This window comes from Coloeus monedula (assembly GCF_965178545.1).
Source record: "Coloeus monedula genome assembly, chromosome: 9".
NCBI lineage: Eukaryota > Metazoa > Chordata > Aves > Passeriformes > Corvidae > Coloeus > Coloeus monedula.
Window position 1 is genome coordinate 28,070,025 of NC_138789.1, and position 24,716 is coordinate 28,094,740.

Below are 24,716 nucleotides of genomic sequence, written 5' to 3' on the forward strand. Positions count from 1 at the left end.
ATTGAGATAAGACTATTTAAAGCTCTAAAAACTAATAGCTGGAGAGCTGTCTCACTAATAGACCTGATATTTCCTGCCTCCAGTAGGATAATTTTAGAAAGAGACAGGCCATGTTACAGGTACTCAGGAAATCCTATCAGGGTATCTCCCATATTCCTCACTGTCATGAGATGAAATGTGCAATTCAGTTTCCCTACACTTTCAGATAGCAAGTAAAACCAGAAAAAAAAACAACCCCACACACCTTTATTCTTCCTGATGCCAGTTTTACCTCGGGGATTTAAAAACAACAAAATACAGGTTTTTAATGGGGCTGATCCTAAAAAGCAAATCAGTGCGAGAAGACAAATTCATGGAAGACCCCAGCACAAGAGAGAAATACTCTTGCAAATCGTGACTTTTGCAGCAGTGACATCAAACCAGAGCCAGGAGCAGGGGGTGAGTCCCAGGATGGCACAAACAGGAGCAGAAGGAGAAGCCAGGAGCTGTGCCTCCATTGCCTGCTGGTCAGATGGACTTTCACTGCGCTCCTTCACCATTGTGTGCATCCCACGTTGGCTCAGGGAGGGAATTGCAGAGAACAGTCAAACCTCTGTGGAAAACTGCCAACATATGTCCCCTTTCATTTCTCTGACATGGTATTCTTCTGACTGGGAACAGCATTTGCCAGGGAAGCAATAAATATGAATGTGACAGGACAGGAGTTCTTCACAAAGCAAAGAAAGAAAAAAGGAAACAGTGCATGAAAATGTATTTCACAACCTAAAACGCAGCCAGGAAGAGGTTACCTTCTCTGTTGCAGCAACTGTCACCCAGCAGTGATTAAAGCACATAAAACATTGCCTTTAATCCAATGTGAGGGAGTGAAAATTGCATATTCCCAGTCTATACAAGCAGTTGCTTTCCCAGAAGTCACTGACATGGAGAAGAGAGATCTGTCAGCGTTCTCACTGCTGTAAAACACAGGCTGATTCTGCAAACCGTTTGCTAAAGAAATTCTCACTACTGCAGAAGATCATGGCCTTAATTAGCACTGGTTAAATTGGGAGCATTTCTTGAAGTGGTCATGTCTGAGCTGGGTATCTCATATGCAATCTACAGACTGACAGTGCTGAAGCTCCAGCAGTATTAATGTGACACAGGACATAAACACAGCACAGTAAGAATACATTGTTATCCCTTCTGAACACACAGAACACATCCTTCCCTCCCTCCTTGGGATTCCTCTTCCTCACCATTGCCAGATGACATCTCAAACCTGCTCATTCTGAATTTTTAAACTGAGTTTACACAACAACTGTGCAACATGAGCCAATTTTTCTGATTTTTCAACCAGCTTCACCCTGAGGGTACCAGAAGAGGATCAACAAGACCAGATTTAGCCTTCATTGTAAAAATGCACATTAGTTTAAATCCACACTTAGCTGTGGCTTATTTAAGTTGATGTTTTGTAGCTGGTTGAAAACCAGAGATCACGTTCTTCCTTCCAAGGACACCTGAGTAGAGTTACACACGAATCAAAATGCCATTAACACTGGTGTGCATTCATCACAGCAAAATAACCTTTATTCCCAGGTGGGATCCAAACATTTCAACAATGTTCCTTGACAAAGGCAAGGAATATTTCAGCATGACCTACTGGGCATTTCTGGTGGAGAAGGAAGGGATGAGACATCAAAAAGCAGAACTACAATAAAATATATGTGCACACACCCACACCTCTCTCTCTCCTTGTATATAAACATGTATTTCTTACACTTAAATTTTACTGCATTACTCTCTTGGCAGAGAATGGTAAAATTCCTTCTCAGCTGAGCTTTATTATCAGTTCTGTGCACACCACTGGAAATTTTGGGGGGGGGGGAGGGGGTTCTGCTTTCAAAACTGTCATGTTTAAATGCACATCTTTAATTTCAAATCCCACTTGAATGAAAAAAGCAAGGAAAATTAATTTCAGCTTCTCATTCCGCAAAGATAAACCAGCTTCAGGAGCATCACAAAGTGCAGGCTGTCCCAGGAATGTGGGATTTTGCAGGAGGTGATACAAATACCTCCTGGTTTGGGATGCTCATCTGAAAACACCCAAGAAGAGGGCAAAAATGAAGAGGCAGCAATTAAAATCAGCAAGTTATGTATTTGCAAGATAAGCAACACTTAGTGTTTAAGAATAGTTATTCCCCAAATCGAGGGTTTTCTCCTTTCCCAAAGGGCCACAGCAGACACCAACACTGCACTGTAAGTCTGGCAGAATTATCCCAGAGGAGAACTAGCTATGAAACAAACTTACTGAAATGACACCTTTTTTTAATGTTTTTATTCATAACAGTATTACATGGCGTGTTACAGAAATTAATGGAAAATTTCTAAAAATTTGTTGGTTTCTGTTGTTGTTGCTGAATGCGTTACACATAAAGTTAAAAATAATGTGTCCGTATGTGTTAACAAATGGTCATTATCTGAGGTAAAGTTAAAGTAGGTTTAGAAATGTACTGCAACAGTCATTTTATCTTTCTCATCTTTATTAAAAAAATAAGTGTCAGAATGCAGAAATAAAAATGAATGAAAACCACGGAGTAAACATTTTTGCAAAGAAGGTGCCCAGTACGTTATTTAGATGAAAGGTTTCATCAGACACTTGGATGACTACGATCTATCAAAATATCTTTTCATGACAGGTAAAGATCAAGAACCTACGGGGGGGGGATGGTAACAGGATGGCTGGTGGGGTTCCCTGGTTTGTAAATTTAAAGTGACGAATTTAGTGCTAGTGAAGGATGAGGGATTAAACAATTGCACAAGCTGGATATTTGAGTTATCTACAATACTGGTACAGTGCAGAGGCCCTGCAGCCCTCTCAGCTCAGCATCTCAGCCACGACAAGGACGATCATATGACAGGACAATCCAGAACCTGTTTTTATTTATGAGCATTGGCAAAGGTAAGACAAAGGTCCGCGGTGACGGCCCAGCTGTCTCCCGGGAGAGACACTGGAATTGCAGCCTCATTCCCTCGGCACCTATTCGTAAGTGATCTGCTTCCTACAAATATGATCCTCTGAGACATCAATCTCTTCTTTTCTCTGTGTTTCACCCCATCACTGGAAATGCACTGACGACACTAAACCTCCAATGTCTGTGATGAACCAAAACTGGCTTTTGTGGTTCCATGTGCAGGACAAAACCCAAAAAAAGCCGCTGAGGAATAAAGTAGCACCACTGTGCAGCAAATCAGGAAAATATTCTGACAGAAATGTCCTCCAGAAACGCTTTTACCTCTGCTTTTAATCCTGAAACACTCAATCCACCAAAGTTTTAAATTATCTCCTCCAGTTAGAAAACTTGATCTTCCAATGGGAAAATAAGATTCGCTACAAAGCTTTTTGCACATGACTAAGGAACAAGCATCAAATGACAGTGGATGGGGATAAAATTCTCTTCTCTGCAGGTTTGTTAGGTCTATTCACAGCTAATTTCTCATTCACATACATTCTGCAACTCACATTTCTCTAATTTCTCTAATTCAAAATAAAAGAATGGGATCATGTTGTGAGATTTGGTTGCACGTACCAACAATCACCACTCCAGTTATTCTGCCTTCTAAACCATTTTTAGCTTATACTAGAGATGAAAGAAAGTAAAACATTTGTAACTCCAGGCCTATTTTAATCATGACAAAAATGTAAATCCTAATGTGTCAATTTAAAAACAAAATCTGCACAATAACCCTAAAAACTGATTAATCCTTTGATTTCTTCAACCTTTTTTCCTTTTTCTATTTTTCTGTTTTTTCTTTTTTTTTCTTTTTTTTTTTTTAGTGTTAAACCACTAAATTCAATATACTGTAACTGCATAGGAACATCAGGAAAACACATTTGACCTGTATAACAATTCTCTGTAGGGCAAAAATATATAGATTCTTTATGAAAATCATGTGCTAAACATATGAACCCAAACACTGCACTTTTTGCTTCATAAATGTAAAAAAAGGAAGTTTTAAATTCTTTTTGTTCTGCGTGTAAACAGTTGGATGACTTCTATGCAGAGGTTCAAAGGAATGTCAATGGAATGTGATCTCTTCTAAGTGGAATTATGTCCATGTGATAACGCTAGACCATAAAATCATGTGTTCCCATTAATTTCACTAGTTGCTGACAAGCTGACTGCTTTTGGCAAATGCACTTGAGCTTCAGCCCATTATTGTTAAGCACGTGAAAAAACATATGTGATGCAAGAACCACAAACTGGGTTTGCCACACCTCCCAAGCACTGCAACTTGCTACCTTCTCTACTGTGTAATGGCATTAGTAAAAGAATTTTCATAACATTTATATTTACAAAAAAATGGCAATTTTCATTCGAACTCCTTAAAGCCATTTCCCCTTAAACATTTAAAGAGTTTAACAGTAAGATTTTTTTTTTCAAGTTATAAAATAAAAATCCCATTTGATTTTTTTCTGATGTACAAAAAGTGATAAAGATGAACAATTTTGATCACAGAGTCAGTTTGTTATTCCAAAATCCATGCCGTCCTTGTCCCATTTGTCAAGTCCGCTTCATCCAAACTCCTAAACCAGAAGCATACCAGTATTATTTGGCAAATGATTTTTTTTTCTCATCAAAAATGGCACACAGAGAAGAAAACACTTGTCTGCATAGCATTACAGCAGCAAGATATTGAAGAAATAAAAATATTCCTTTTCTGCACTTTGTTTAGAGTTTCCTAGGAAATACTGACTCTTTTGTCTTTCCTCAGTGGGACTCCATGTCCTTTCTCTACCCACAACATGAGTATTCCAACAGAAAGCAGCATTTCTTCCTCGTGATGTGCTAGAACTTAAAAGGTCCATTTGGCAACATTTTCAGTCAGGATGGATAAACAACCGAGTTCTATTCCGTGGTTTCAAGTTGGAAATCATTTCCGCAGGAGGCGTTTCGCTGTAAGATCTGTCACTCATACAAAACTACAGAGTAAGAAATAAAAAAAAAAATACAAAAAAGGAGAAAAAAAAGAAAAAAAGAAAAAAAAGATGACACCACCAGTATTTTGTTGTTGTTGTTTAAATATGTCTACGTAGGGGGAAAAAAAAGGGGTCAGGATCAGCCTGATGTAAATGATGATGAAAAACATGTCACCGTGACATAAAAAGTGCCAACTTGTGCCCCAAAGGCTGCTGAATGATAATGCCACTGCTACATACAGACTCTGCTTTTTGCTGGAAAGAAAAAAAAAGGAATGTCTAACATCCAATAAATTTCAGATGCTCGTTATTTATAGGTGGTGCACAGAAGGTGAGAAATGTTTAAAAGAAGACCGAGGAGTAAGATTTCCTAGTCTGGATACCCACCACTTGTGGGGACGGGGCTGCACTCGTGGTATGAGAAGCAGGGAGAGTTTTTGTTTTGTGCTGCCATAGGAATCTGCCATTGGTTGCCAAAAAAACACATCAGGAACACTCGTAGAGCCAGTCCAGGAGGGCAATCTCTCTCCTTGTCAGACAAAATCAATCGGAAAAAAAGCATGAAAGCCAAAGGCCTGCCAGGTTGTTGGGTTTCTTTTTGAATCTTGGAGCACCACAAGCCTGTAACAATGCTATTTCTTAGGTCTGTTAATCTGCGCGTAGAGAGGTTCTGCTTCCTGGGGATAACAAAAATAAAATGAGCAGAGATGTCTCCAGACAGCATTTTTAGAACATTTTTACAACATCTGCTTGAGAACAGCGATACCTTGTGAGTCAAAACCCACAGGGAGTGTTTGCTTTCTGTGCTGCCCTGAGTGAACATGGCACCCCAGTTGAGTGTGAAGAAAATGGGAATTATTTCAGAAAATGAATGGTTACTGTCCATTTCCTCTTCCAGCACTGGCCGTGCACTGACCCTCACTGTTGGGCATGGGCATATGAAGAAATTAAATGAAAATTTATAGGCCAGGATGTTTGGAATTTCAGAGGCCGGAATTGCAGCCTGTGTACAAGGCTGAGCCCCCCCACCCCCAGCAACACAACAGCAGAACATAACTGTGGGTTTTGCACAACTCAAGAGAAAACCACTTGCAAACAGAAACTGCCACAGAAAGCTGAGCTAATGAAGCTGTGATGGGATTTAAAACAACAGCATGAGTGGCCCATGAAGAACGAGGAGCGCCAGCCCTGTGCAGTTTGATTAGGAGTCTGTGGAACCATTAGTACAATCGTTAAAGCTGGGAGGAAAGCACGTCAACTTGTTAACAGATACTTTCTTGGGAATTTCCTGGATGTGGGAGGGGGGGAAAAGCTGCCACGTTCTTCAGCGTTGCTTCATAGCTGGCACACCCTGTGTGCTTTCTTAACACTGTGTTCCTCTCGGCTGCGGTGGGAAGCAAACCATCCGTGGACCCTGGGATCCATTCTACTTCATTTGCAGAGACTAATTTATTAAACTAAGAATGACATCTAAAAAAGGAACAAGACAGGCAGAAAGGCTAATTAATGCCATACTGCGTTAACTCTCCGCAGCTTGATAAATATTCAAATACCACGCCACGGCATTGAATTTAACCAAGTTAGAAGCAACTCGTGTTACAGCAGCATTGGCAGGAGCTGACTTTGAGAAAAAAAACCCTCAGGAGGTTGGCAAATCACTGGGCACTGAGGAGCACACACAGGTCTGCCAGGGGATGGCACAGGATTTTAATTACTGTTTATCAAAATGATGCTGGGGATGAGGAGAGCAGCCCAAAGGTGGATCCATCATTTTGTGCGTGCTCAGTGCTCCAGGCTCTGCCCCATCCCAGTGCCCTGTCCTGCCCTCAGAGTGCAGGAGCACACAACAAATCCAAAATATGACCTGTTTCCTCCATGCCAAGGCAAGTTGTCTCTTTTTCCCCCAAAACTGCTGCCTTTCAGGAGCTTGCAGACATCCTGTTTCCCCACCTCCTGCCCACATGAAGCCCTGAGTTCGCTATGAGCACTACAAGTGAGAGAGACCCTCTGGAATGATTAAATAAATGCTGCTGAAATTATTCCCAGCAAGAAGCAAATACATTTTGTGACCTTGAAAAACTGAAGGTAATCAAAGGAGATGACTGGGAGTAAATAACTGCTTTTCACACACTGTGAGTTAAGTCTACCTACGCCAATTTCCACGTGCAGGCTTGAAGCTGGCAGAATGATCTATCACAGCTAGTTCAGAGAAAATCTGTACTAATTAATGTGTGAACCTGACACACACCAGGCCATTCTTCAGGCAGTTGCTGAACCTGAGGTGATTGCAAAGGGAAGTGAAAAGGAAGGAGGAGAAGAAAAGGAGAGGGAGGGAGAACATCCCTTTGGAACAAAAGATGTCAGTTTTTCAAACGCCTTCGGGGAAAAAAAGAGCTTTTCAAAATGTCAAGTCTGCTTGTTAGAGCTGTCCTCAAATATCCTTCAGATATGCAGATGTGCTGAAGTAACAGGTGTCCTAAGGTGCCACTGGACTCCACACCCTTGAAAGAGCAGGAGGAGGAGCTCCTCATCATCAGCAGCACTTCCAACAACGCATGAGGCAGCCTTTACAGTGAGAAACTTCTTTGATTCATATCCAACATTAATCTGCACAAACACCTGATATGGCAAAGGCCTGCATCTCTCACTGATTTGAGTAATTTCTCTTCCAATAGACCAGAGCATTTTGCATGAGAAGTGTGCTCTTACTTTTCCTTTCAGTTGATTTCTCCCTTCAGATGCCTAAACAAGAAACTAATTGTGGTAATCGTGTGCAGTCTTCCCAGCCAAAGGGTTTTGGTCAATGCCTGAGCTTTGTTTCCCAGTATTATTTTGAGTTAATTCAAGCATGCTTTTAGCCCAACAACGCAAAAGGTGTCTGTAAAATATTGATATTCAAGAGGGCAAAAGAGAACAGAAAAGGAAAGGAAAGAGGCAAAAGGAGAGTTGAGTGCTGTTGACTTCACAGACAGCTTCTCTCACAGTGCCAGGCACTATTTTGGAGGGTCCTGGTCGCAGAAATAACCCCCCTTTTTTTTACATACTCCACGCAGAAGTCACAGGCCATGTTATGAAAAGGCAGGTGAGCATTAACTCTTCTCACAGCATCTCACCAGCATTTTCTGCTTTTGACTTCTACGACTGCATTAGGAACAGATGCAGAGGGAAGGAAAGGGAAGAACTGGTCTTTGTCAGAACAAAAAGAGAGGAGCAAATAAAATAGCAGACAAAGCTCTAATTCACATAAACCCCTTGAATCTCACCATGTTTTCCTTGCTGAACTGGCCCGGAATCACTTCTGATGTGCTTTCAACAACCCACAGGGAGAAACCAAGACAAGAACTGGAAGCCCTTTTTTTTTGCTGCAGTATTCCAGAAATATTTCATGCTGCAAATCACTTTATTCTTCCCATTTTAAGGGGGACAAGACAGCAGCAAACAGCATTTCTGGTGTAGTCCAGTACTGTGTGAGGCAACAAGGGTGCTAGTGCTTTCGAATAACATTATGCAAATACTAGAAGTAAATTTTCAAATCCCATTTGAAGATATTAACAGCTGCTCCCCAGCAGAACTACTCACTGGAGAGCATCTCCTCAAAGACTCAGCACCTACTCAGGCCTGTAGGGGTGAACTCACTCACAAAACATAACTGTGGGTTAGGAGGAAACTATTTTTACCCTGTCAGCCCTTTGATCACTGTGAGGCACCTGCTCCGTGCAGAGCTGCAGGCGAGATGTTCTCAGCTGTCGGGGTGAGGCCCTCATAGATTTCTGTGCCCTTTACAGCGGGTGCTCAGTGCCAGTTTTACTCCTGGCTGACTGATCAGAAAGGGCAGGCTCCAATGATAAAGAGTTTCATGAAATAAGTGTGCTGGAGAGCCACACAAAATGAGCATCTTGTGCTGGGGATGCAAGTGAAGGGGGTGGGAGTGAGAAGCGTCTTCTCTGTTTTTTGCATGCTGACCCATAGGCAAAATAGGACAGAGTAAAGTTGGCAAGCGGGGTTCAAATTAAATATCTTTGGTGATAAGACAGGTCATTCCTACTGCCTCATTAACAGGCAGTTTTTATTTACTACTTATTGCTAATTATTAATACTTGGTTATTTTTCTTACAGCCTCCATCAGCAACAACCTTCTAATTCAGGATTATGCCTGGAGAGTGTCTCTGTTCTTACCATAAACCTACCCAGGAAAACTTTCTAGTCTCAAATATCCAGTTTAATTATTAGCATTCTAAAAATCTCTGTCATTTTAGTAGTGAGATGGATGCTTCACATCCATAAAATCAAAAAGCAATGACAACTACTCAGAAAGATGAACCTGCTCCATATCTTGGTCCTGATATAAAAATGAAATGCAGCCAAGAAACACTGATTATTTCTGGGCCCCTCTCCCAAAACAGTAGCCACACAATGATTTCCATCTACAGATCTGCCATCCACATATCCTTCCATCTATGTATCTGTCAATTCTCCTTCATAACATTTGAACCTAATGGCCAATTTGAAGCAAATTGTTCAGAAGTCTCAAAGACGCTAAATTTTCATAAGGAGATTTTTAAAATCAGTCGTCATGCAGAAGACAGGGAACTTTTAAATGACCTCATCACAGAGGAAGTAAGGAGAACTTGTCCCTAAATTGAATTGTTGGGCTGCAAATCAGCAAGAACACAGCTCTAGACAAAGCTACAAAGAATGCTGTCCCTTGTTTAGAGGAAGAAGTTGGAGGAATGGAAGGGTGCAAGGCTACTTCGGGCGGGCTTGGTGACACTGATGAGGTGAGAAGCCCTTATATGACCTGGCCACATGAAAATGGACAGCTTCAAGGAGACTGCAGCCAGCAGAGATGAAGACAAGCCTGCAGGATGCCCCTGTTCACAGAGCAGCCTGAATTTCTCTGCTCATGCCCCTCCAGATTTCCTGGGAAATACGAGCAACCGAGTATGAGACCTGAAATGCCACTTTTAGGGTTTCTCTGGAGTGAAGCAGTACTTCCCAACCTGTGATCCCCTTCCAAAGACACAACACTACTTCTCTCAGATTCCCAGCCCTGCCCAGTGCTGTGTCTTTAGCTCAAGAACAACAGCTTTAGAGCCTACAGCAAGAACAGGTCACCTGTAATTAGAAATTTCTCTTTGGACTTTATCCAGTCCCTATTGAGCCAGGTGAAGGACTGGAACAGGTCCTGCAAATACAGCCTATAGTAATTTGAGCCCATTCAGAGTCCTGGTGCAACAGAAAAAGGGCAGAAGTAAGAGGAGGATGCAGAATCAGCTTGATACTCCCTCCTGAGGCTCACAAAGCTCCCAGGCAACCCAAGGCTTTGTCTGTAAGTTCCTGTATTCTCTCCACTTCCTAAAACCAGCCCAAAAAGGAGTTACAGTAGCCCATCCTGGAGCTGACTAAGATTTTTAGGAACATTTATCACCAAGCACAGCACTTGCTCCAAGATGGATGATGGCAGCAGGCCACCAAAGCACCACCAAAAGCTGATAGACAAATATTCTAATGAACTGTTGCTCTCCTGACAGTGCTGATGGCATCGTGAAGGGTGTGACACATTTTGAGGGCTCCTTATTGTCTGCACACGTTTCTCAGAACAACTGAACAATTTTTTTCAGGGAGATGTGCTCTAGCCACAAATGTTTTGAAGGTTTCTTGAGAATCTCTCATGAATGATTGCCAGTGCAAGTTTTGAGCTGCATTTGTTCCTCTGTTCAAAACTTCCTGCTTTAATGTAAAATGTCAACAATAAGAAATGTTTAACACATTTGGTAGGATCACAGCTACAAACAGTTCTTTCCCTCCCTCTCCTTTCACCACAATTACTCCCCACACAATCTGGAGACAGCAGTAGGGATTAAACATAAATCATCTGAAGATGGCAGTCGTCTTATTCTGTATTCTCTTCACCCCTTCTGGAAAATCACTATCCATCCTCAATGCCATGCATGAACAAATACAATGAACAGCTCTGCAAAGAGTTAATCTTATTTCACCTGTGGAATTTGGGCCTTTCTGCTTCAACCATAAAGGGACAAAAATGTAATACATCCATAAAATATTACATTTGCCTACTAAGAGGTCACAGCTATTTCTGGAAGGGTGATTTCTAGAACAGCTGCTGGAAGGATGAGGATTTTGAGAGCTGAAGATTGCAAAAGGAAGAGAGGAAAAACAGGAGAGAAGAAGATAGTAACTAGATGACAATACAGAGTATCAGAAGGAATCAAGAAACCAAATTGCTGTGGTACCTTGAAAGATCAGGGTACAAAAATCCAGGCAGGTGAGTATTCTGACTACATCAAGATAAATAAAGATATTGTATGGGCAGAGCTGTTCTCAGAGATGCTGGGAACAGACAGATTTGACATTTCTGCACACAATGCTCTGTTCCTGAGAGGTCCATTCAGCTGAGTTGTTACTGTGCTGTTCTTGGGGTAAGAACCACGTTCTGAAGAGCGAAGTAATCTCCCACCCAAGCCACAAAAGTGGCTCTTATGCAGACTCTGATTCTTTTGCACGACATCTTTCTCCCCGTTAAGTTTCTCCCCCAATGCAGAGCTCAGTACACAACTCCATAGTAAGTCCTGAATTGATAATTTTCCATGGAGATTAGACTTCCCATTGCTCTGATGACACCAGGCTTCAGAATTAGATGGGCTGGCTTTGGGAAGTGGATTTCCTACGGACTGCTGCTGAATGGCTCTGCACACAGGCACAATGCTATTAGTGGAACTTCACTGGAGAGAAGCTTTCTTTTTTGTTCAGCTTCCTGTTCCTGCCTACAGCTTTTAGGAATTACTGTAACACGATAATCAGGGACATTATTTAACATTTCCCAGAATACATTTCTGAGAATTATACATATTTGATGCAAGGCTCTACAGGGATTAACGAAAAATGCAGCAAAACCATATGCAATCACTGGTAATACACTGTCCTGGCAGCTCTGAATTTCAGAACCACCCTAAGATAAACCATAATAAACAGATGTATGGGGGTTTCCAGAGTGTGGGACTCAGATAAATGGCAAATCCTGTTTCATGATCCAGGAAAGAACTCCTGGAGTGGTGTGAAGCTGGGATAGCTGGGGATGTCAGTGCTGGCCAAATGTCAGCCAAATTATTACGTGGCACCATCTATCTGCAGCAGCAGCTCTCACTGGAGGAAATAATGAACGTTCTTGCTGGAGCAGCTCATCCCAGCTTGACTTTCTCCTCACACTGTCGCTGGAGACTCGAGGAGACACAAAGCTTAATGCTCCTGTTGCTGCAGCCCCCAGGAGCTGAGCATGGGTGAAGCTACAGAAGGGGGAGATGCCCTCTCAGAGCACCACATATTATTAAGAGAGATTTTCATTATTCCCAAGTGGATCAAAGCTAAGTTACTGTAAGATTTTTTAAAATCATAGGTAATGCACAACGTCAACTGACTCCTAATGAAACTGCTAATTCTGAGTTGAAACTAAACTCAGGATGGCTAAGTCACTGGCAAACCCAGTGCAATTTCTGTACAAAACGGGAAAGGGTTCTCCCACTGCTCTGGATTTGCTCCAGGAGCTCTGTGCTGGAGCACAGAAGCTGTATCAGAGAATGTATTTGGGCAATACCAAGCAGGAGTGGCAGACAGGGAGAAGATAATGAAACATATTCTTCAAACAGCAACACTAGAGAGTATTTGGATGGAATAACAACACTCAGCACTCATAAAACTTTGTAGCTTCACTGTCTTTTTGGCAAAACATATTTACTATATTGAAACAAATCACAGAACATTCACAGGCAGCCACATTTTCTACGTGTTCTGTAACACAAAGGATGAAAAGATCATCTTTCCCGTCTGTCTGGGTTTAAATGACTTACATTGATGAATAATTTTTAAAACATCAGTATGCCAATGGTAATGTGAATGATGATAATTTTCAGATGTTTTTAATTTGCAGTTGGAGATAAAAATACACAAACCCATTTCAATATTTTTTACATGCAGATAATAAACGTGCTTCTTCTACTGATTATCACATTGATTTAGGGTAGAGACACTCATGTATCATTACATAATTTTATTTAATGATTGTTATGTCTGTGGGTAAGATGTCTTATTCCATTTAATATGTTACATCTGACTGAAGGCCAGGGTGGCTTTGATAAAAAAAATGCTCTGCCTAATACATTGTTAGTAATGGCTCAGTTTCCCTATTTGCCCTTAGAACTTGAACACAAAGTAAAATAAGTCTACATTTCTTTGAAGCATGCAGGCAGCTGAAACACAAATATTTGCATAAGCTGCAACACTCAGTGAATGGCAAAAGCCATGCAGACCACCAAGCACGAGGAATGCACTGTGGAGGATGGAGAGGTCAAACGGAAGAGATGAAAAGGAAAAAAATAAACCATGCATCCATGAAAGCAATGGCAGGCACTGGTGGAAGAGTAAGTGAAGACCTCAAGGTGTAGAGAAAAAAAGGACAGATACCTACCCCAACCTGTGCTATCTAGCTACCGACCTGTGGACTTATAGTATCACCAGTTGGCTCACCAAAGGGATCACTGTTGGAGGAGGCCTGAGACCCATCAGGCTAGAATACAAGAACATAACACCTTTTTTTCTCAACAATAGAAAGTGAAAAGTCAACACGAGGTTATTTTCATGCTGTGGGCATAACAAGTACATCCTATCTCATGAAAACCAGAGTGAGACCTCGCCGCTGATCCGCTCTCAAAAGCCGTAGCGGTTCCCTACAGCTGCTGCAGGCAGCAAAGGACCTCACCAGTTCCTGCTGGAGCCCAGGCAGGAGGTGCCACAGACTCCAGAAGGTAGTGGATCAGGCCAACCACAACTGCAATAGGCCCTGAAAGCCATGTGAAACAGAAAGAGTCCAAGCTTGGGTTATTTTGCACTTTTTGTTGTACTGACCCCCTCTTGCCTTCGGCTCACTCGGGCTCCTACCTCCCTAAGACACCTGGTGATTTAGTCATTGCTTGGATAACACTTCTTGCTTTGGTCCATAACGGCAAAGAAATCACATACTGAGGGGCCAGAACATTGAGGAACGTAGCTAGGCAAGCAACTGGGATGCAAGAATGTGCAAGACAACATCAACCATCATCTTTTAACACACAAACTCTCACATCTTCCTCTGCAGCCTCAGCATGTTTGTTGTTTTACCCTAGATTTCCTTACCATGAGTAAAGTGAGTGCTGGTGTGCTAAAGAGGACATTGGATATAACTAACATGTACAGCCTTACATATGAACTCTGAGTTTGGTTCCTTGTATGCAGTGCTAGTGCATATCAGCAGAAACGTTGTGCTATCAGCTGTCAAACCCAAAGCAGGACGGGAATTCTGGCTGCAGCTCCCCCGTAAGCACCACCCAGCCCTACTGGAAAAGTTATTTCTGACGCTACAGAACAACATTTAATTAGCTGCTGTCTTTTCTAGCTAAAAGGAGACAATGAGGATTTAGAAACCTTGTTGCTACTCACAGCCTCTGGCTCCTCACTTTTGCTTGGGCTTTCAAAGCCCTCTTCAAAGAGGTCGTCTGCAGCAGCGTCACTCGTATGAGATGCTGATGATTTTGATGGAGAACTCTGTCTGGGTGCAGGGGTTGGAGCTAAACAAGGATTAAGGTAACAGCAACAATTACTCTGTTGATTTCTTCAAAAAGACACTGCAGCACAACATTTGCTCATGCTTTTACATCCCTCAACTTTTACCACCCCTGAGAATCATTTTCTAACAAGGAGCTGCAGGAGGTAAATTCAGGCACAGTCCTCATTATCAATCCCGTATCTTTGAATACATCTGGCAACTTCCAAATTAAGTTTGGCTGCATCTGGTCTATGTCTTTATGAAGCTGGGAGACACCACTACATTATAAGAGGGAGATGTGAGTTGCCTGCCCTGTGGCAGGTAAGTGAAACACGTCTGTGACTGACCCCTGGTGAATCTCATGAATTCCTCTTTTCAGCAGCCTGCAAAATCCCCCATCCCCATACTATGAACACCATAAGCTTATTTTACAGCTCTTCAATGAATTTTCCCACATGTCCAATAAATAAAGCTGCTAAAAAATAAATACCCATCCCCTAATTTCTGCAAAGTACGGATAGGACATAAGCAAAACCAGTTGTAAGGTTGAATGCCACAGGCATTTGCCAACCAGCTTGCATGTCCCCACCACAAAACTTGTATTACTGTCTTAGAAATTAAATTACAGACTGTAGCCATCTGGGCTGTTTATTTCTGTGGCCTCTGGAATTCCTCTCTGATATTTTCCTTTATGGCTGGAACACATTTAATAAGCCAGACCATGCATGAAGGTTCTCAGTACATATCTGGGTTGGAATTTAAAAAGAGACAGGAGTGCTCTGAGGAGCAGTCAACTTCCAAGGAAAGGGATGGCTGAACGCACATAAATACTCACGTGAATTTGTAGATGGTGTCGTGGAAGTCACAGGAGTCAAATTTAACTGAGAGATGTCAAAGTCATCACAATCATCTGCTTCCTGTGCCATCCCAACTTTGTTAAAGTAACTTGAGAAGGCCTCTGAGGTACAACTGAGGGAAGGCTGATCTGGTTTTCTTGATGGCACTGGTGGAGGCTGAGCCATCTGGAAATCTTTAAACATTTCTTTTCCCATTTTCTGTCTGGGCCTGTCTGTCTGCGGACTCGATCTGTTGGAGTCGCTCGTGGGTGGAACGGTGGCTATAGGAGCAATGGTACCTTGAAACATGGCTGCTTGTAAAGGCAAAACAGTTTGTGTTGGCATGAAGGCAGTTGGCTGGAACTGGCCAGCCACGGATGGCCACGGCTGCTGGGTGGGAGGAAAGATGCCGGGCTGGCCCCACGCGATGGGCTGTCCTCCCTGCATCACCTGAGCAACTGGAGGCTGAGCACCCATGGCCAACTGCTGTTGAACGAGTGGTTGCTGTCCCCAGAACGAGGGCAGGACAGCTCCCATGGCAACATAACCTTCGGAGAATAGAGAGAGCAGGAGAGGGGGGGAAACAAATGGGATGGAAGATTTTAATGCTGCTGTCAAGAGCACGCAGGAGAAGCGACACAATAAATCAGAAACGTGCAAAGCTGCACCAGTGATCCCAGAACTGCAGCACCCTCGGAAAGAAAACTGAAAACGTGGTTGAACTCACATCACTGAAGAAATACTCATAGACAGAACCACAGGCTGGTGGACTCTGCAAAGCAATCATCTCAAATTGCATCATAATGCTACTACTACTACTACTAATAAAAAAATCCAACCCAGATGATTTCAGATTAAAACCCTCACACACTTGGTTATTACCCAATTACTTGAGAACATCAAAAAGATCTTGAGCTTCTGCTGCACTAAATACCTATTAACAACAAACTGCTCCAGGTATTAGGCTAACATAACCCCCTCCAGTTGAGGAGGAAATTAAAGATTTAAACTGAAATTATAATTGCTTCCTGTCAGACCTGAAGCCTCCTTTATAGCCAGCAAGAGTTTGACTGTGTAGGAATTATAGGATCAGGTGGCTTTTTTATTTACAACAACAACAAAAATGCTCTGAAACTAAAACTCCTGTAAAAATTTTTACAAATTAAACTACCTTATATAATTATGTTCCACTGACAGAAGTACTGTGCTTTACAGATAATGCTGTTTCACATTTAAATTCAATACTTACCACTAATACTTCGTATAATGTAACTTCTCTCTCAATTTTAATACTGCTATAGCTTTAAAACTCTTGTTTCTAACCTGTTTTCTCAGTCCTCCTGTACCTTCTCCTCTTTGCTTTATTTCTGGGCTGTTTTGTAATCATAAATGTAAGGATGGCTGCTATACTGTGAAGCAAAAAGCCCCAAACCCAATAAAATTAAAAAATAAGGAATTGAACTTTGAGAGACCAAACTGCTGAGTGATGAAAGGAGCAGTAGCTCAGACACATTTCTGTTCCAACAGATGTCCAGGATGGATTCTCCAGATGTCCTTTGATCTCGCCCCCGCTGTGACCTCATCCCAGCATCGAAGGTTTCTATCTGACATTATCCCCAAACACTTCACTGCCACTGTAACCTTTCTGAGTGGCTGATCTGGTGCCATCAGGAGTTAACCAATTAGAAAGTCACTGCTGAATTACTCAAGGCACTCCTCCTCCTCCTTTCTTTTCCTAAGTGGAGCTGAGAGCGTGAGGAGAGATCAGCAATCAAACCACAGTGTCGGTTTAGAATGCACCCAGCTTTTGAATTCTGAGCACTTCAAGGAACACAGGGAAGTCTAAAGGACATCTCAGGATTTGACAAAGTGGAATACCTTTGAAGTGCAATCAGATTCTCAGCTCTGTTTACTGGGGACAGCAGAGGATATTCACCACTACCACCAAATGTAAACTAAATGCCGTTTCCTCTCTTGCTACTGAACCTAGAAGTTCTGTTGTCCAGATGGTTGAACTATGCTTGAACTCTCAGTGACTTTTTTGGCTTTTGCTTTAAAAAAAATGTAGGCAAATTCAGACTAATGTACTCCCTGCTTGTTACAGACTTGCTTTGCCTTGCCCTGAAGCACTGACCTCAAAAGCCTTCCCCCACTTCCACCCTGCTAAAATCAATGCCCTGAGTACTGAAATGCAAACCAGAGCTGGGCACTGATCCCCTAATCTGAGTCAGGACTATAATTCCAGTGCATTTCTTACCTGAGGGTACGGCAGCAGTGCTGAAAGGTACAGAACCAAACATGTCTGTACTAGCAGGAAGTGACTGGGATGAAGATGGGATAAAGGCATCACCTGGAGTAGCAGGAGTCTGCAGGGAGACAGGGATAAAACACAAGGGTGACACATCAGCTGCAGTTTCTGCTGCACATTGCTAAAAATCCAGGTTTGGAGTGAAGAATGAGACAGAAGAAAGAACGGAAAGATGTAGAACGAAAGAAGCAATAGAAATAAAAGTATTAGAATTTGCTGGGGATGGGAGAAAAAGAAAGAAATGGAGAAACTTCCTATCAGAGGAAAAAAATCAAGATGAAATTTTCCTGGAATACATCACATGCAAAATATTGACACATTTTCTTCCTCCAGAACATAACAGACTTGTGATTTTAGATTTTAGGTGACAACCAGGAAAGGCAGTGACCAAGACACTAACTTTAGAAAGACTTAAAGTAAATGAAATATCTACAAGATTTGTGGAAAAGTGAATAAATATTGCTTCTAATTAACCAACAGGATCAGAACCATAGGTCTACATTAAAGGAGAAGCCAAATCCAGTTGAGTAAGGTGAGGATGAGCAGACAGGGCTTTGAACATCTAGTCCCACACATGCCCCAAAACACCCTGGAGATTTGAGGCTCCCGACCTCACAGTGCCTCAGTTTTCTCAGTATCTTCACACTTCCCTACAGCTTAATGTAAGGCTCAAAAGCTTTACAGGAAAATTATTGTTTTGTCATTTTATAATGCTGAAAAACATGTTCAGAAAATTTTCTTTGCCTTTAAAATACATCCAGCCCTTTCTCTCCCTGTCTCCCTCTCTTTTACTGTTTTGCCTCCCCTCCTTTAACAGCAGTTCTGGGATCTGCGCTTGGTGGATCCAGAGACATGAAATATGAGGCTGTAACTGGATCTTCTGCAGTGCAGTGGGAGTGCCATGAAGCACTTCCCTCTGACAAACACCAGGGAAGCAGATCTGCAGCTCAGGCTGCACCTTATGTGACACCTAACACTAGAGCAGAAAAATACAAATTGAAGGTATTTTTGCACATTGTCGTGAAGCAGGGACTGGATGTTCGATCTGCTTCGCTTTTGTTTTCCTGCAACCCAAAAACTACTTTGAAATCCTCCCCACTGGAATGGGTGAGGACATGAATTGTAAATGTACTCAATTAATGTGCTGAAAATAGCATGTAGGGAAAAGCACAGTGCAGTTTCCCTGGGTACTCACTGGGGGAGAGGTTACATCAGGAGGAGTGGACATGTCCCCAAAAAGCTCTAGTTGGGTAACAGCCTGTAAAGAGAAGAAAAAATAAATTCCATTTATCTTTTGAGAAGAAGAAACTGTGAGTTAAGAAGTTACAACTTGAAAAGTTATCTGGTAACAGCAAACAAGATAAACCTCCCCAAAGCCCTGCAGGCTTCAACTGTGAAGTCCCATATGGCCCAAACACGGGCTCAAGCTGTGGGATTTTAATATTGCTGATGGACCCAAAGAGCCAACAACTGACTATAAAACAATTCTGTAGGAAATTCACCAAAATGAAAAAAAAAAAAAAAAAAAAAAAAGAGTAAAACATGAAACAACTATCCAGAACAGGACTGGATGCATTACTGCTCTGCCTTTAACATCAGCAAGCTCCAAGTATGATTTATGGCCAGCCCTTTTCCCTGGCTCCTCTTCTAAACCCTCACTTCAAGGTTTAAAGCATGGCAGCAGCACGTGGAGTGCCAGAAGGATACAGAAGGGAAGGGCTTTTAAAGTGCTGCCTGATTTCCCCTTGCCCATGGGACAGGTGTGACCTGGATAAGTGGACTTGAAAGAGGATGCACAACTGGGTTATCACAAGTTTGTGGCTCTACATTAAATTATTGTTAGAAATATTTCCTCAGGACCTTCCATGGGAGCTCAAAACAGGTCACCCATGCAGGCCTGGCTAACTGGACCAGAAGAGAAAACACACTTTATTATAAGAAGCAACTTGAGTGGCTGCATAATCAAAGCTCCTTCACATGTTCTAGAGCAAATTTACTCCCTTCCACCCAGCTGCAAAAGAATTCAGCTGGAGTTCAGGGATGTTAAAGCACAGATCCCTCAGAGCTCTGCAGGACACCTAAACCCCATCCACCATCCTTACCAGGGTGGTTATACTGGAAAGCTTTGGTGGGAACTCAGAACTTTGCCTTCTCCACTACCTTTCTTACAGGTTTTCCCACAGTATCACACCCGACCACACCCACAAAACGTGGGAAGCCACAATTCTCATTACGAACAAGATTTAATGTAAATCTTAATATAGCTCATTGAATCTCCTCCCCATCTTAGGCACATAAACCTTGGATCCTGCTGCCACACAGACAGGTCTGACATTCAGTTGAGTCTTGTCCTGCAAAAGCAGCCCCTGAGTTCTCTGGACATTAACCAAACTGGCTTTACAACCTTCCAGAGACCAAGATCACCCCAAGATTTTTTTCCTGCCTTCAACCTTCCATTAAAAATGATCCCTTAAGGAGTAAGACTACACATATCAGAAGTTCACACATTTTTTTTCAATCCAGTCTCTATTCCCACACATAAGGGCAACACCAAAATCACTTAGACATGGAATTTGTCTAAGCAGCTCGGATGATTCCCAGCTTCACGTCTAACGATGTACCCAGGGATGAATTACCTCACATTTTCTCACATCATGTCTTATATTAAAAAGATCACATTGCTTTAGTGCTATGACAATGCATTTTCTTCTTATGGGCTGTTATATTCCTCTAAGTATCTGCATGGAAATGCAGAAGGGAATTAGAGGGAAAGCCACGTTTTCTTCAGGGTACACCAATTCTAGTGCTCTGTACTAAAATGCTACTAGGAGTAGCTTCTGAAAAAAACCCCAAACAAGCAACAAACCCAGCCTAAGTCCTTTCTGCAGTGTGCACAAACACATTAGGCAAGGGTTGTTAAAATGCCCAGGAAAGTGGGAATAATGACAACAGCAGCACTCACTTGGAAATCACTTCAAGCCTCCTGCAGGCACTACTGACTCAAGAGGTGGCAATATACTGAAATACTCCAAGAGCCACTTTCTTCTCATCTCTCCAAACTGCTTGTTTAGCAGCACCCCAAACCTGCCCTTCTCCTGCCCCCTCGTGAACTATTCACTGTTTGCTAAGGAACACTTGTGTCCTTTCCATGAGCAAAAGCTCCCCTGTGCCTCCATCCCACGTGAGGGAGCAGATGAGCAAGCCAGGGAAAGGATGGGAAAGGGCAGGATACACACAGCTGTGTGCAAAGCTATACATTTTTTGTGGAAAAAATATTATAGGTTTCACAGGAATACTGGAAATTGATAGTCAGTATACTTTTGAACTCTGGATTATATCACATGCATTTGAAAGGTGGTAACTCAGATCCCTGTGCCTCCATACTCCTGGATAATGGGAATAGTAATACTTTTCAGAATGCTTCAAGGTGATGGATCTTTGGATACTCTTCACAGATATAATTCTGTTAAAGCTCTGCAGACACATTTCTAAACAGGCAGCTGGAGAGAGTGATAGGAAAGCCAACAGCACTTTATTATTATAAACCCCCACTCACAATATTCCCCAGGAAAAAGAAATACATTTACAGGGGAGTTATTTTTTTACAGAATAGCAACCTCATATGCAACAAGAGCTACAGAACCATATCAGAGAATGTAAACACAAATTTAGTGGGAACACAGCACCTTCATTTACTGACTGGAGGCAGCTTTCAACAGCAACACTTGGAGGTAGATTTTAAAGTCCCAAATGGTTCAGGAATCTTTTTTCTACAACCTGGTTGTCAGCCTGAATAAGCAAATGCATCTTCTCTGACACAGAGCTGCCTTTATCTACTTGCAGCACACGAGATCCCGGACACCAAACACTCACCTTTTATTTCTGTGATTTCACTGTCACTACAGAACTGATTTCACCCCTTATGCTTCATTAAGATTATTCACATCTGATATTAGCTACGTTCCAGTGAAGTTAATCCCAAGATGAACATTTTCCAGTTGCACTATTCCTATAGATGATTTCAGCAATATTTCCTTAAAATATTTTTTAGTGTTACAACCTTACCTGAGTGACTGAAACAAGATTTTCATCAATGTCCAGCAATAAGTTTCCATTCTCCAGCTGTAAAGCATGATTTATGAAATGAGATGATTTATGAAAATGACATGAATTTCTGAGCATGAAAATGATAACCTCCATAATTATTGACTTCAGCATTGAAACAAAAACCCTTTCCATCTTGCTGTGAGTGCAAATATGAAATCAAGCAGTCAAAACAGTGAGTCTGAATGGTGCTGGGATGTGGGGCAAACATACACTTTGTTTATGCTAAATTTCATCTTCCAGTGCATAAAGCATTTTTACCACTTGTGACACAGCTATTTATTTTCCCAAATATTTATTAATTCAGCAGTAAGCATACCCAGTGAGCTCTGATCCTGCTTACATTAATGGAACTTTTCCCTGGCTTGGTGAAAGAAGGGATTTAACATCCTCAGGGGAAAAAAGAATGACTGAGTTTTGGAGAATGAAAGCTCTAAAGTCAAGTATCCACAGAAAAAAACCACACACTTCTCTAACAAGGGAAACTACTACATCAATGTAAATATAATTAAGATAATTATTTTCTTTCCACAGCAATTTTGAAAATTATGTAAGTCAATTCAAGTTGTATTTATATCAATAGTTTGTGTTTATGTAAATATACATGGGAATATACTGCCCTCACATCTGTATTCACCCACACATTCAGCACACATTATCGCTTCAGAATGCTGAATTTTGGGTCACACTTATTGTAGTGTTGGAGACTTCATTCCTGCAGACACAAATGACAGCAAGCTGTCGAAAATCAAGTGTAAGATGACTGAGAAGCTTCATACAAGTTACCAGCCAGTAATCCCATGTCACTTAAAAATCTCACAAACAGCCTAGAATGATTTTTTCCCCCTCCTCTCATCAGTGAGCTGAAGAAAAGAGAAGAAGAAAGAGTGGGAAAAGGCAAAGCCAAAGGCAGATAATGTTGCTGTGCACAGTCAGGAACAGATGCAGTCCTGTATGTTCTTGGGGCTGACCCTGTGTTCCCACAGCCCCAGGTGAGGAAAGTGTGAGAAAAGCTGTGTCCATCCACTCAAGGAACTCCAGAGACTTTGAAAATGCTCTTAAATGAAAGCAGGCATCTTTACACCTTCAGGAGGGCCCAGTTTTAGCCAGCAGTTCATCACTTTGTGCTCTGACAGCCCCCTTGTTTGCCCCCCACCCTCCAGCCCCAGGGACGGAGCTCCAGCGGCTGTGCTGGCTCCGTGGGAGCAGCTGAAGGATAAACCAGCTCCCAGCACAGAGGGAATGAGCACCCAGTGCTCAGCAAACCACCAGAAATCCCCACCTGTGCTGCAGCAGGACCTTGCAGGAGACATTTGCCCAACATGCCACGGTGCATCCCCCAGTGCCCAACTACCACGCAGCACTCGAGCCGCGCCTTCCATCAGCTCGTGTCGGCATCACACACAGAGAGGAGACGCCTCCCGAGGGTGAAATGACCCTCTCTGCTGGAGCATGGGTCAGCCTTCCACAGTGGCCACGTCAAGGAAGCAACATGGGCAAAATTCACCCTTTTGAGCCTTCCTCTGGTTCAGCTTTTCCACACCAAACAGCTCAAACTTGGCAATCAAAGTCAACAACCCTCTCCCTCCTTCCCCCAGCGCTCGACAGAAAATAACCAGAAGCCTGGAGAGATGCTCCAGCTCTTGGTCTTTCTCCATATGAGGATTCCTCCCCAGAGTGATGTAAAAGCTTGGTTTAATTATTCAAAAAGGCACGGTGTTGGATGTGAAACACCCCTCCAGCTCAGCCAGCCAGGAGCTCACCAGTCCCTCACGAGCGGCCGCGCAGGCCGGGGCGGAGGAAGGAGAATTAATCCTTGTATCCTGGTGACATTAAACCTGTAATGAAAGCTCCATCTTCCTATACAGGCATGTGAGACATCCTGTAAATCTTTCAAACATGAAATATGTAAATCTGGCTCCTTAAAGCAGCAGCACCACTGGAAGCCAGGAGCAGTTTTAAAGCACTCCAAGCCGGCAGCAGAATTCCTCGTGACACTTTTCACTATTCACTAAAAAATAACTTGTTATCCAAGAGCTGGAGAGAACTCCAGAGTGCAGAAGCAATGGTAATCACAGAATCACAGAATATCCTGACCTGGAAGTCACCCACAAGGATAAGAGACAAGTAAACTGCAGCTTTCATAAACCTCACAAAACCAATCCACTTCCACTACAGTATTCCCTCTGATCATCAAGTCCTCTGAAAAATATCTTTTCTAAGCAAAGCAGAAGTTCAGATATTAAAAGGGAAATCTAAAACAGGGCTCTTGTGCTCACATGAGTGTGAAGCACCTTCTTCTTTCACTCCCATACACATATCAAGACAGAATATCCAACTTCTGCTACTCAGTCTGTTTTTCACCAGCAGCAAGGGATCTACGCTGACATATGGCACGAGAAAACCTGCTTAATACTGTGTACTTTTGCAAACAAGATGATAAAAGTAGCATCTTACAAAACATGGTTTTGTAATCTCAGAGAATGGAGCAAAGATGGTGCTTAAAAGCATGAAAAAAAAATGTGGTAATTAACTTGTACTCTGCTATGGAGCTCAGCAAGAAAAAAGAGTATGAAGGATACTAAATATAGCAAATAACCAGCAATTAGTAATTAACCTTTGAGCTGGGTATTAGCTATTCAACTCTTTTAAGGCAGCAGAGGGATTTAAACTTGGTTTCCTGCATTCAGGGTGAGTGCTGTACCACACAGCCCAGCAGACGAAAGAGGAGTCATCCGACCACAGCCTCTCTGCATCTCCAATTCCCTCTCTCTAACATGGATTTCACATTCAAGTCTAATGACAAGTCAAATGGTTGGTCAAACTGAAGATTTTCTATCTTATTTCAGTTGAACATGTAAATATTTTGGCGATGGCAATTAACTTTTCTGATGGTTCACGTCGTTATTGCAGCTC

General features: G+C 42.3%; 1 protein-coding gene across 4 annotated transcripts in view; it reads right to left on the reverse strand.

Moving 5' to 3' along the window:
- Positions 1–5,589: 5,589 nt before the first annotated feature.
- The window catches only part of DAB1 (DAB adaptor protein 1), a gene marked incomplete at both ends in the record, with an annotated part of 100,749 nt that continues 81,622 nt past the window's right edge, over positions 5,590–24,716 (reverse strand). For 2 of the 4 annotated variants that reach the window (XM_082287351.1, XM_082287350.1), the window contains 5 exons: positions 13,455–13,538; positions 14,447–14,574; positions 15,388–15,936; positions 17,646–17,754; positions 18,892–18,954. In XM_082287351.1, coding sequence (XP_082143477.1) covers positions 13,455–13,538; positions 14,447–14,574; positions 15,388–15,936; positions 17,646–17,754; positions 18,892–18,954 — 933 coding nt within the window. Of the gene's footprint in view, positions 5,635–13,454; positions 13,539–14,446; positions 14,575–15,387; positions 15,937–17,645; positions 17,755–18,891; positions 18,955–21,761; positions 21,819–24,716 lie in introns of those variants that run through there. The other 2 variants (XM_082287349.1, XM_082287352.1) reach the window with 2 other exon arrangements.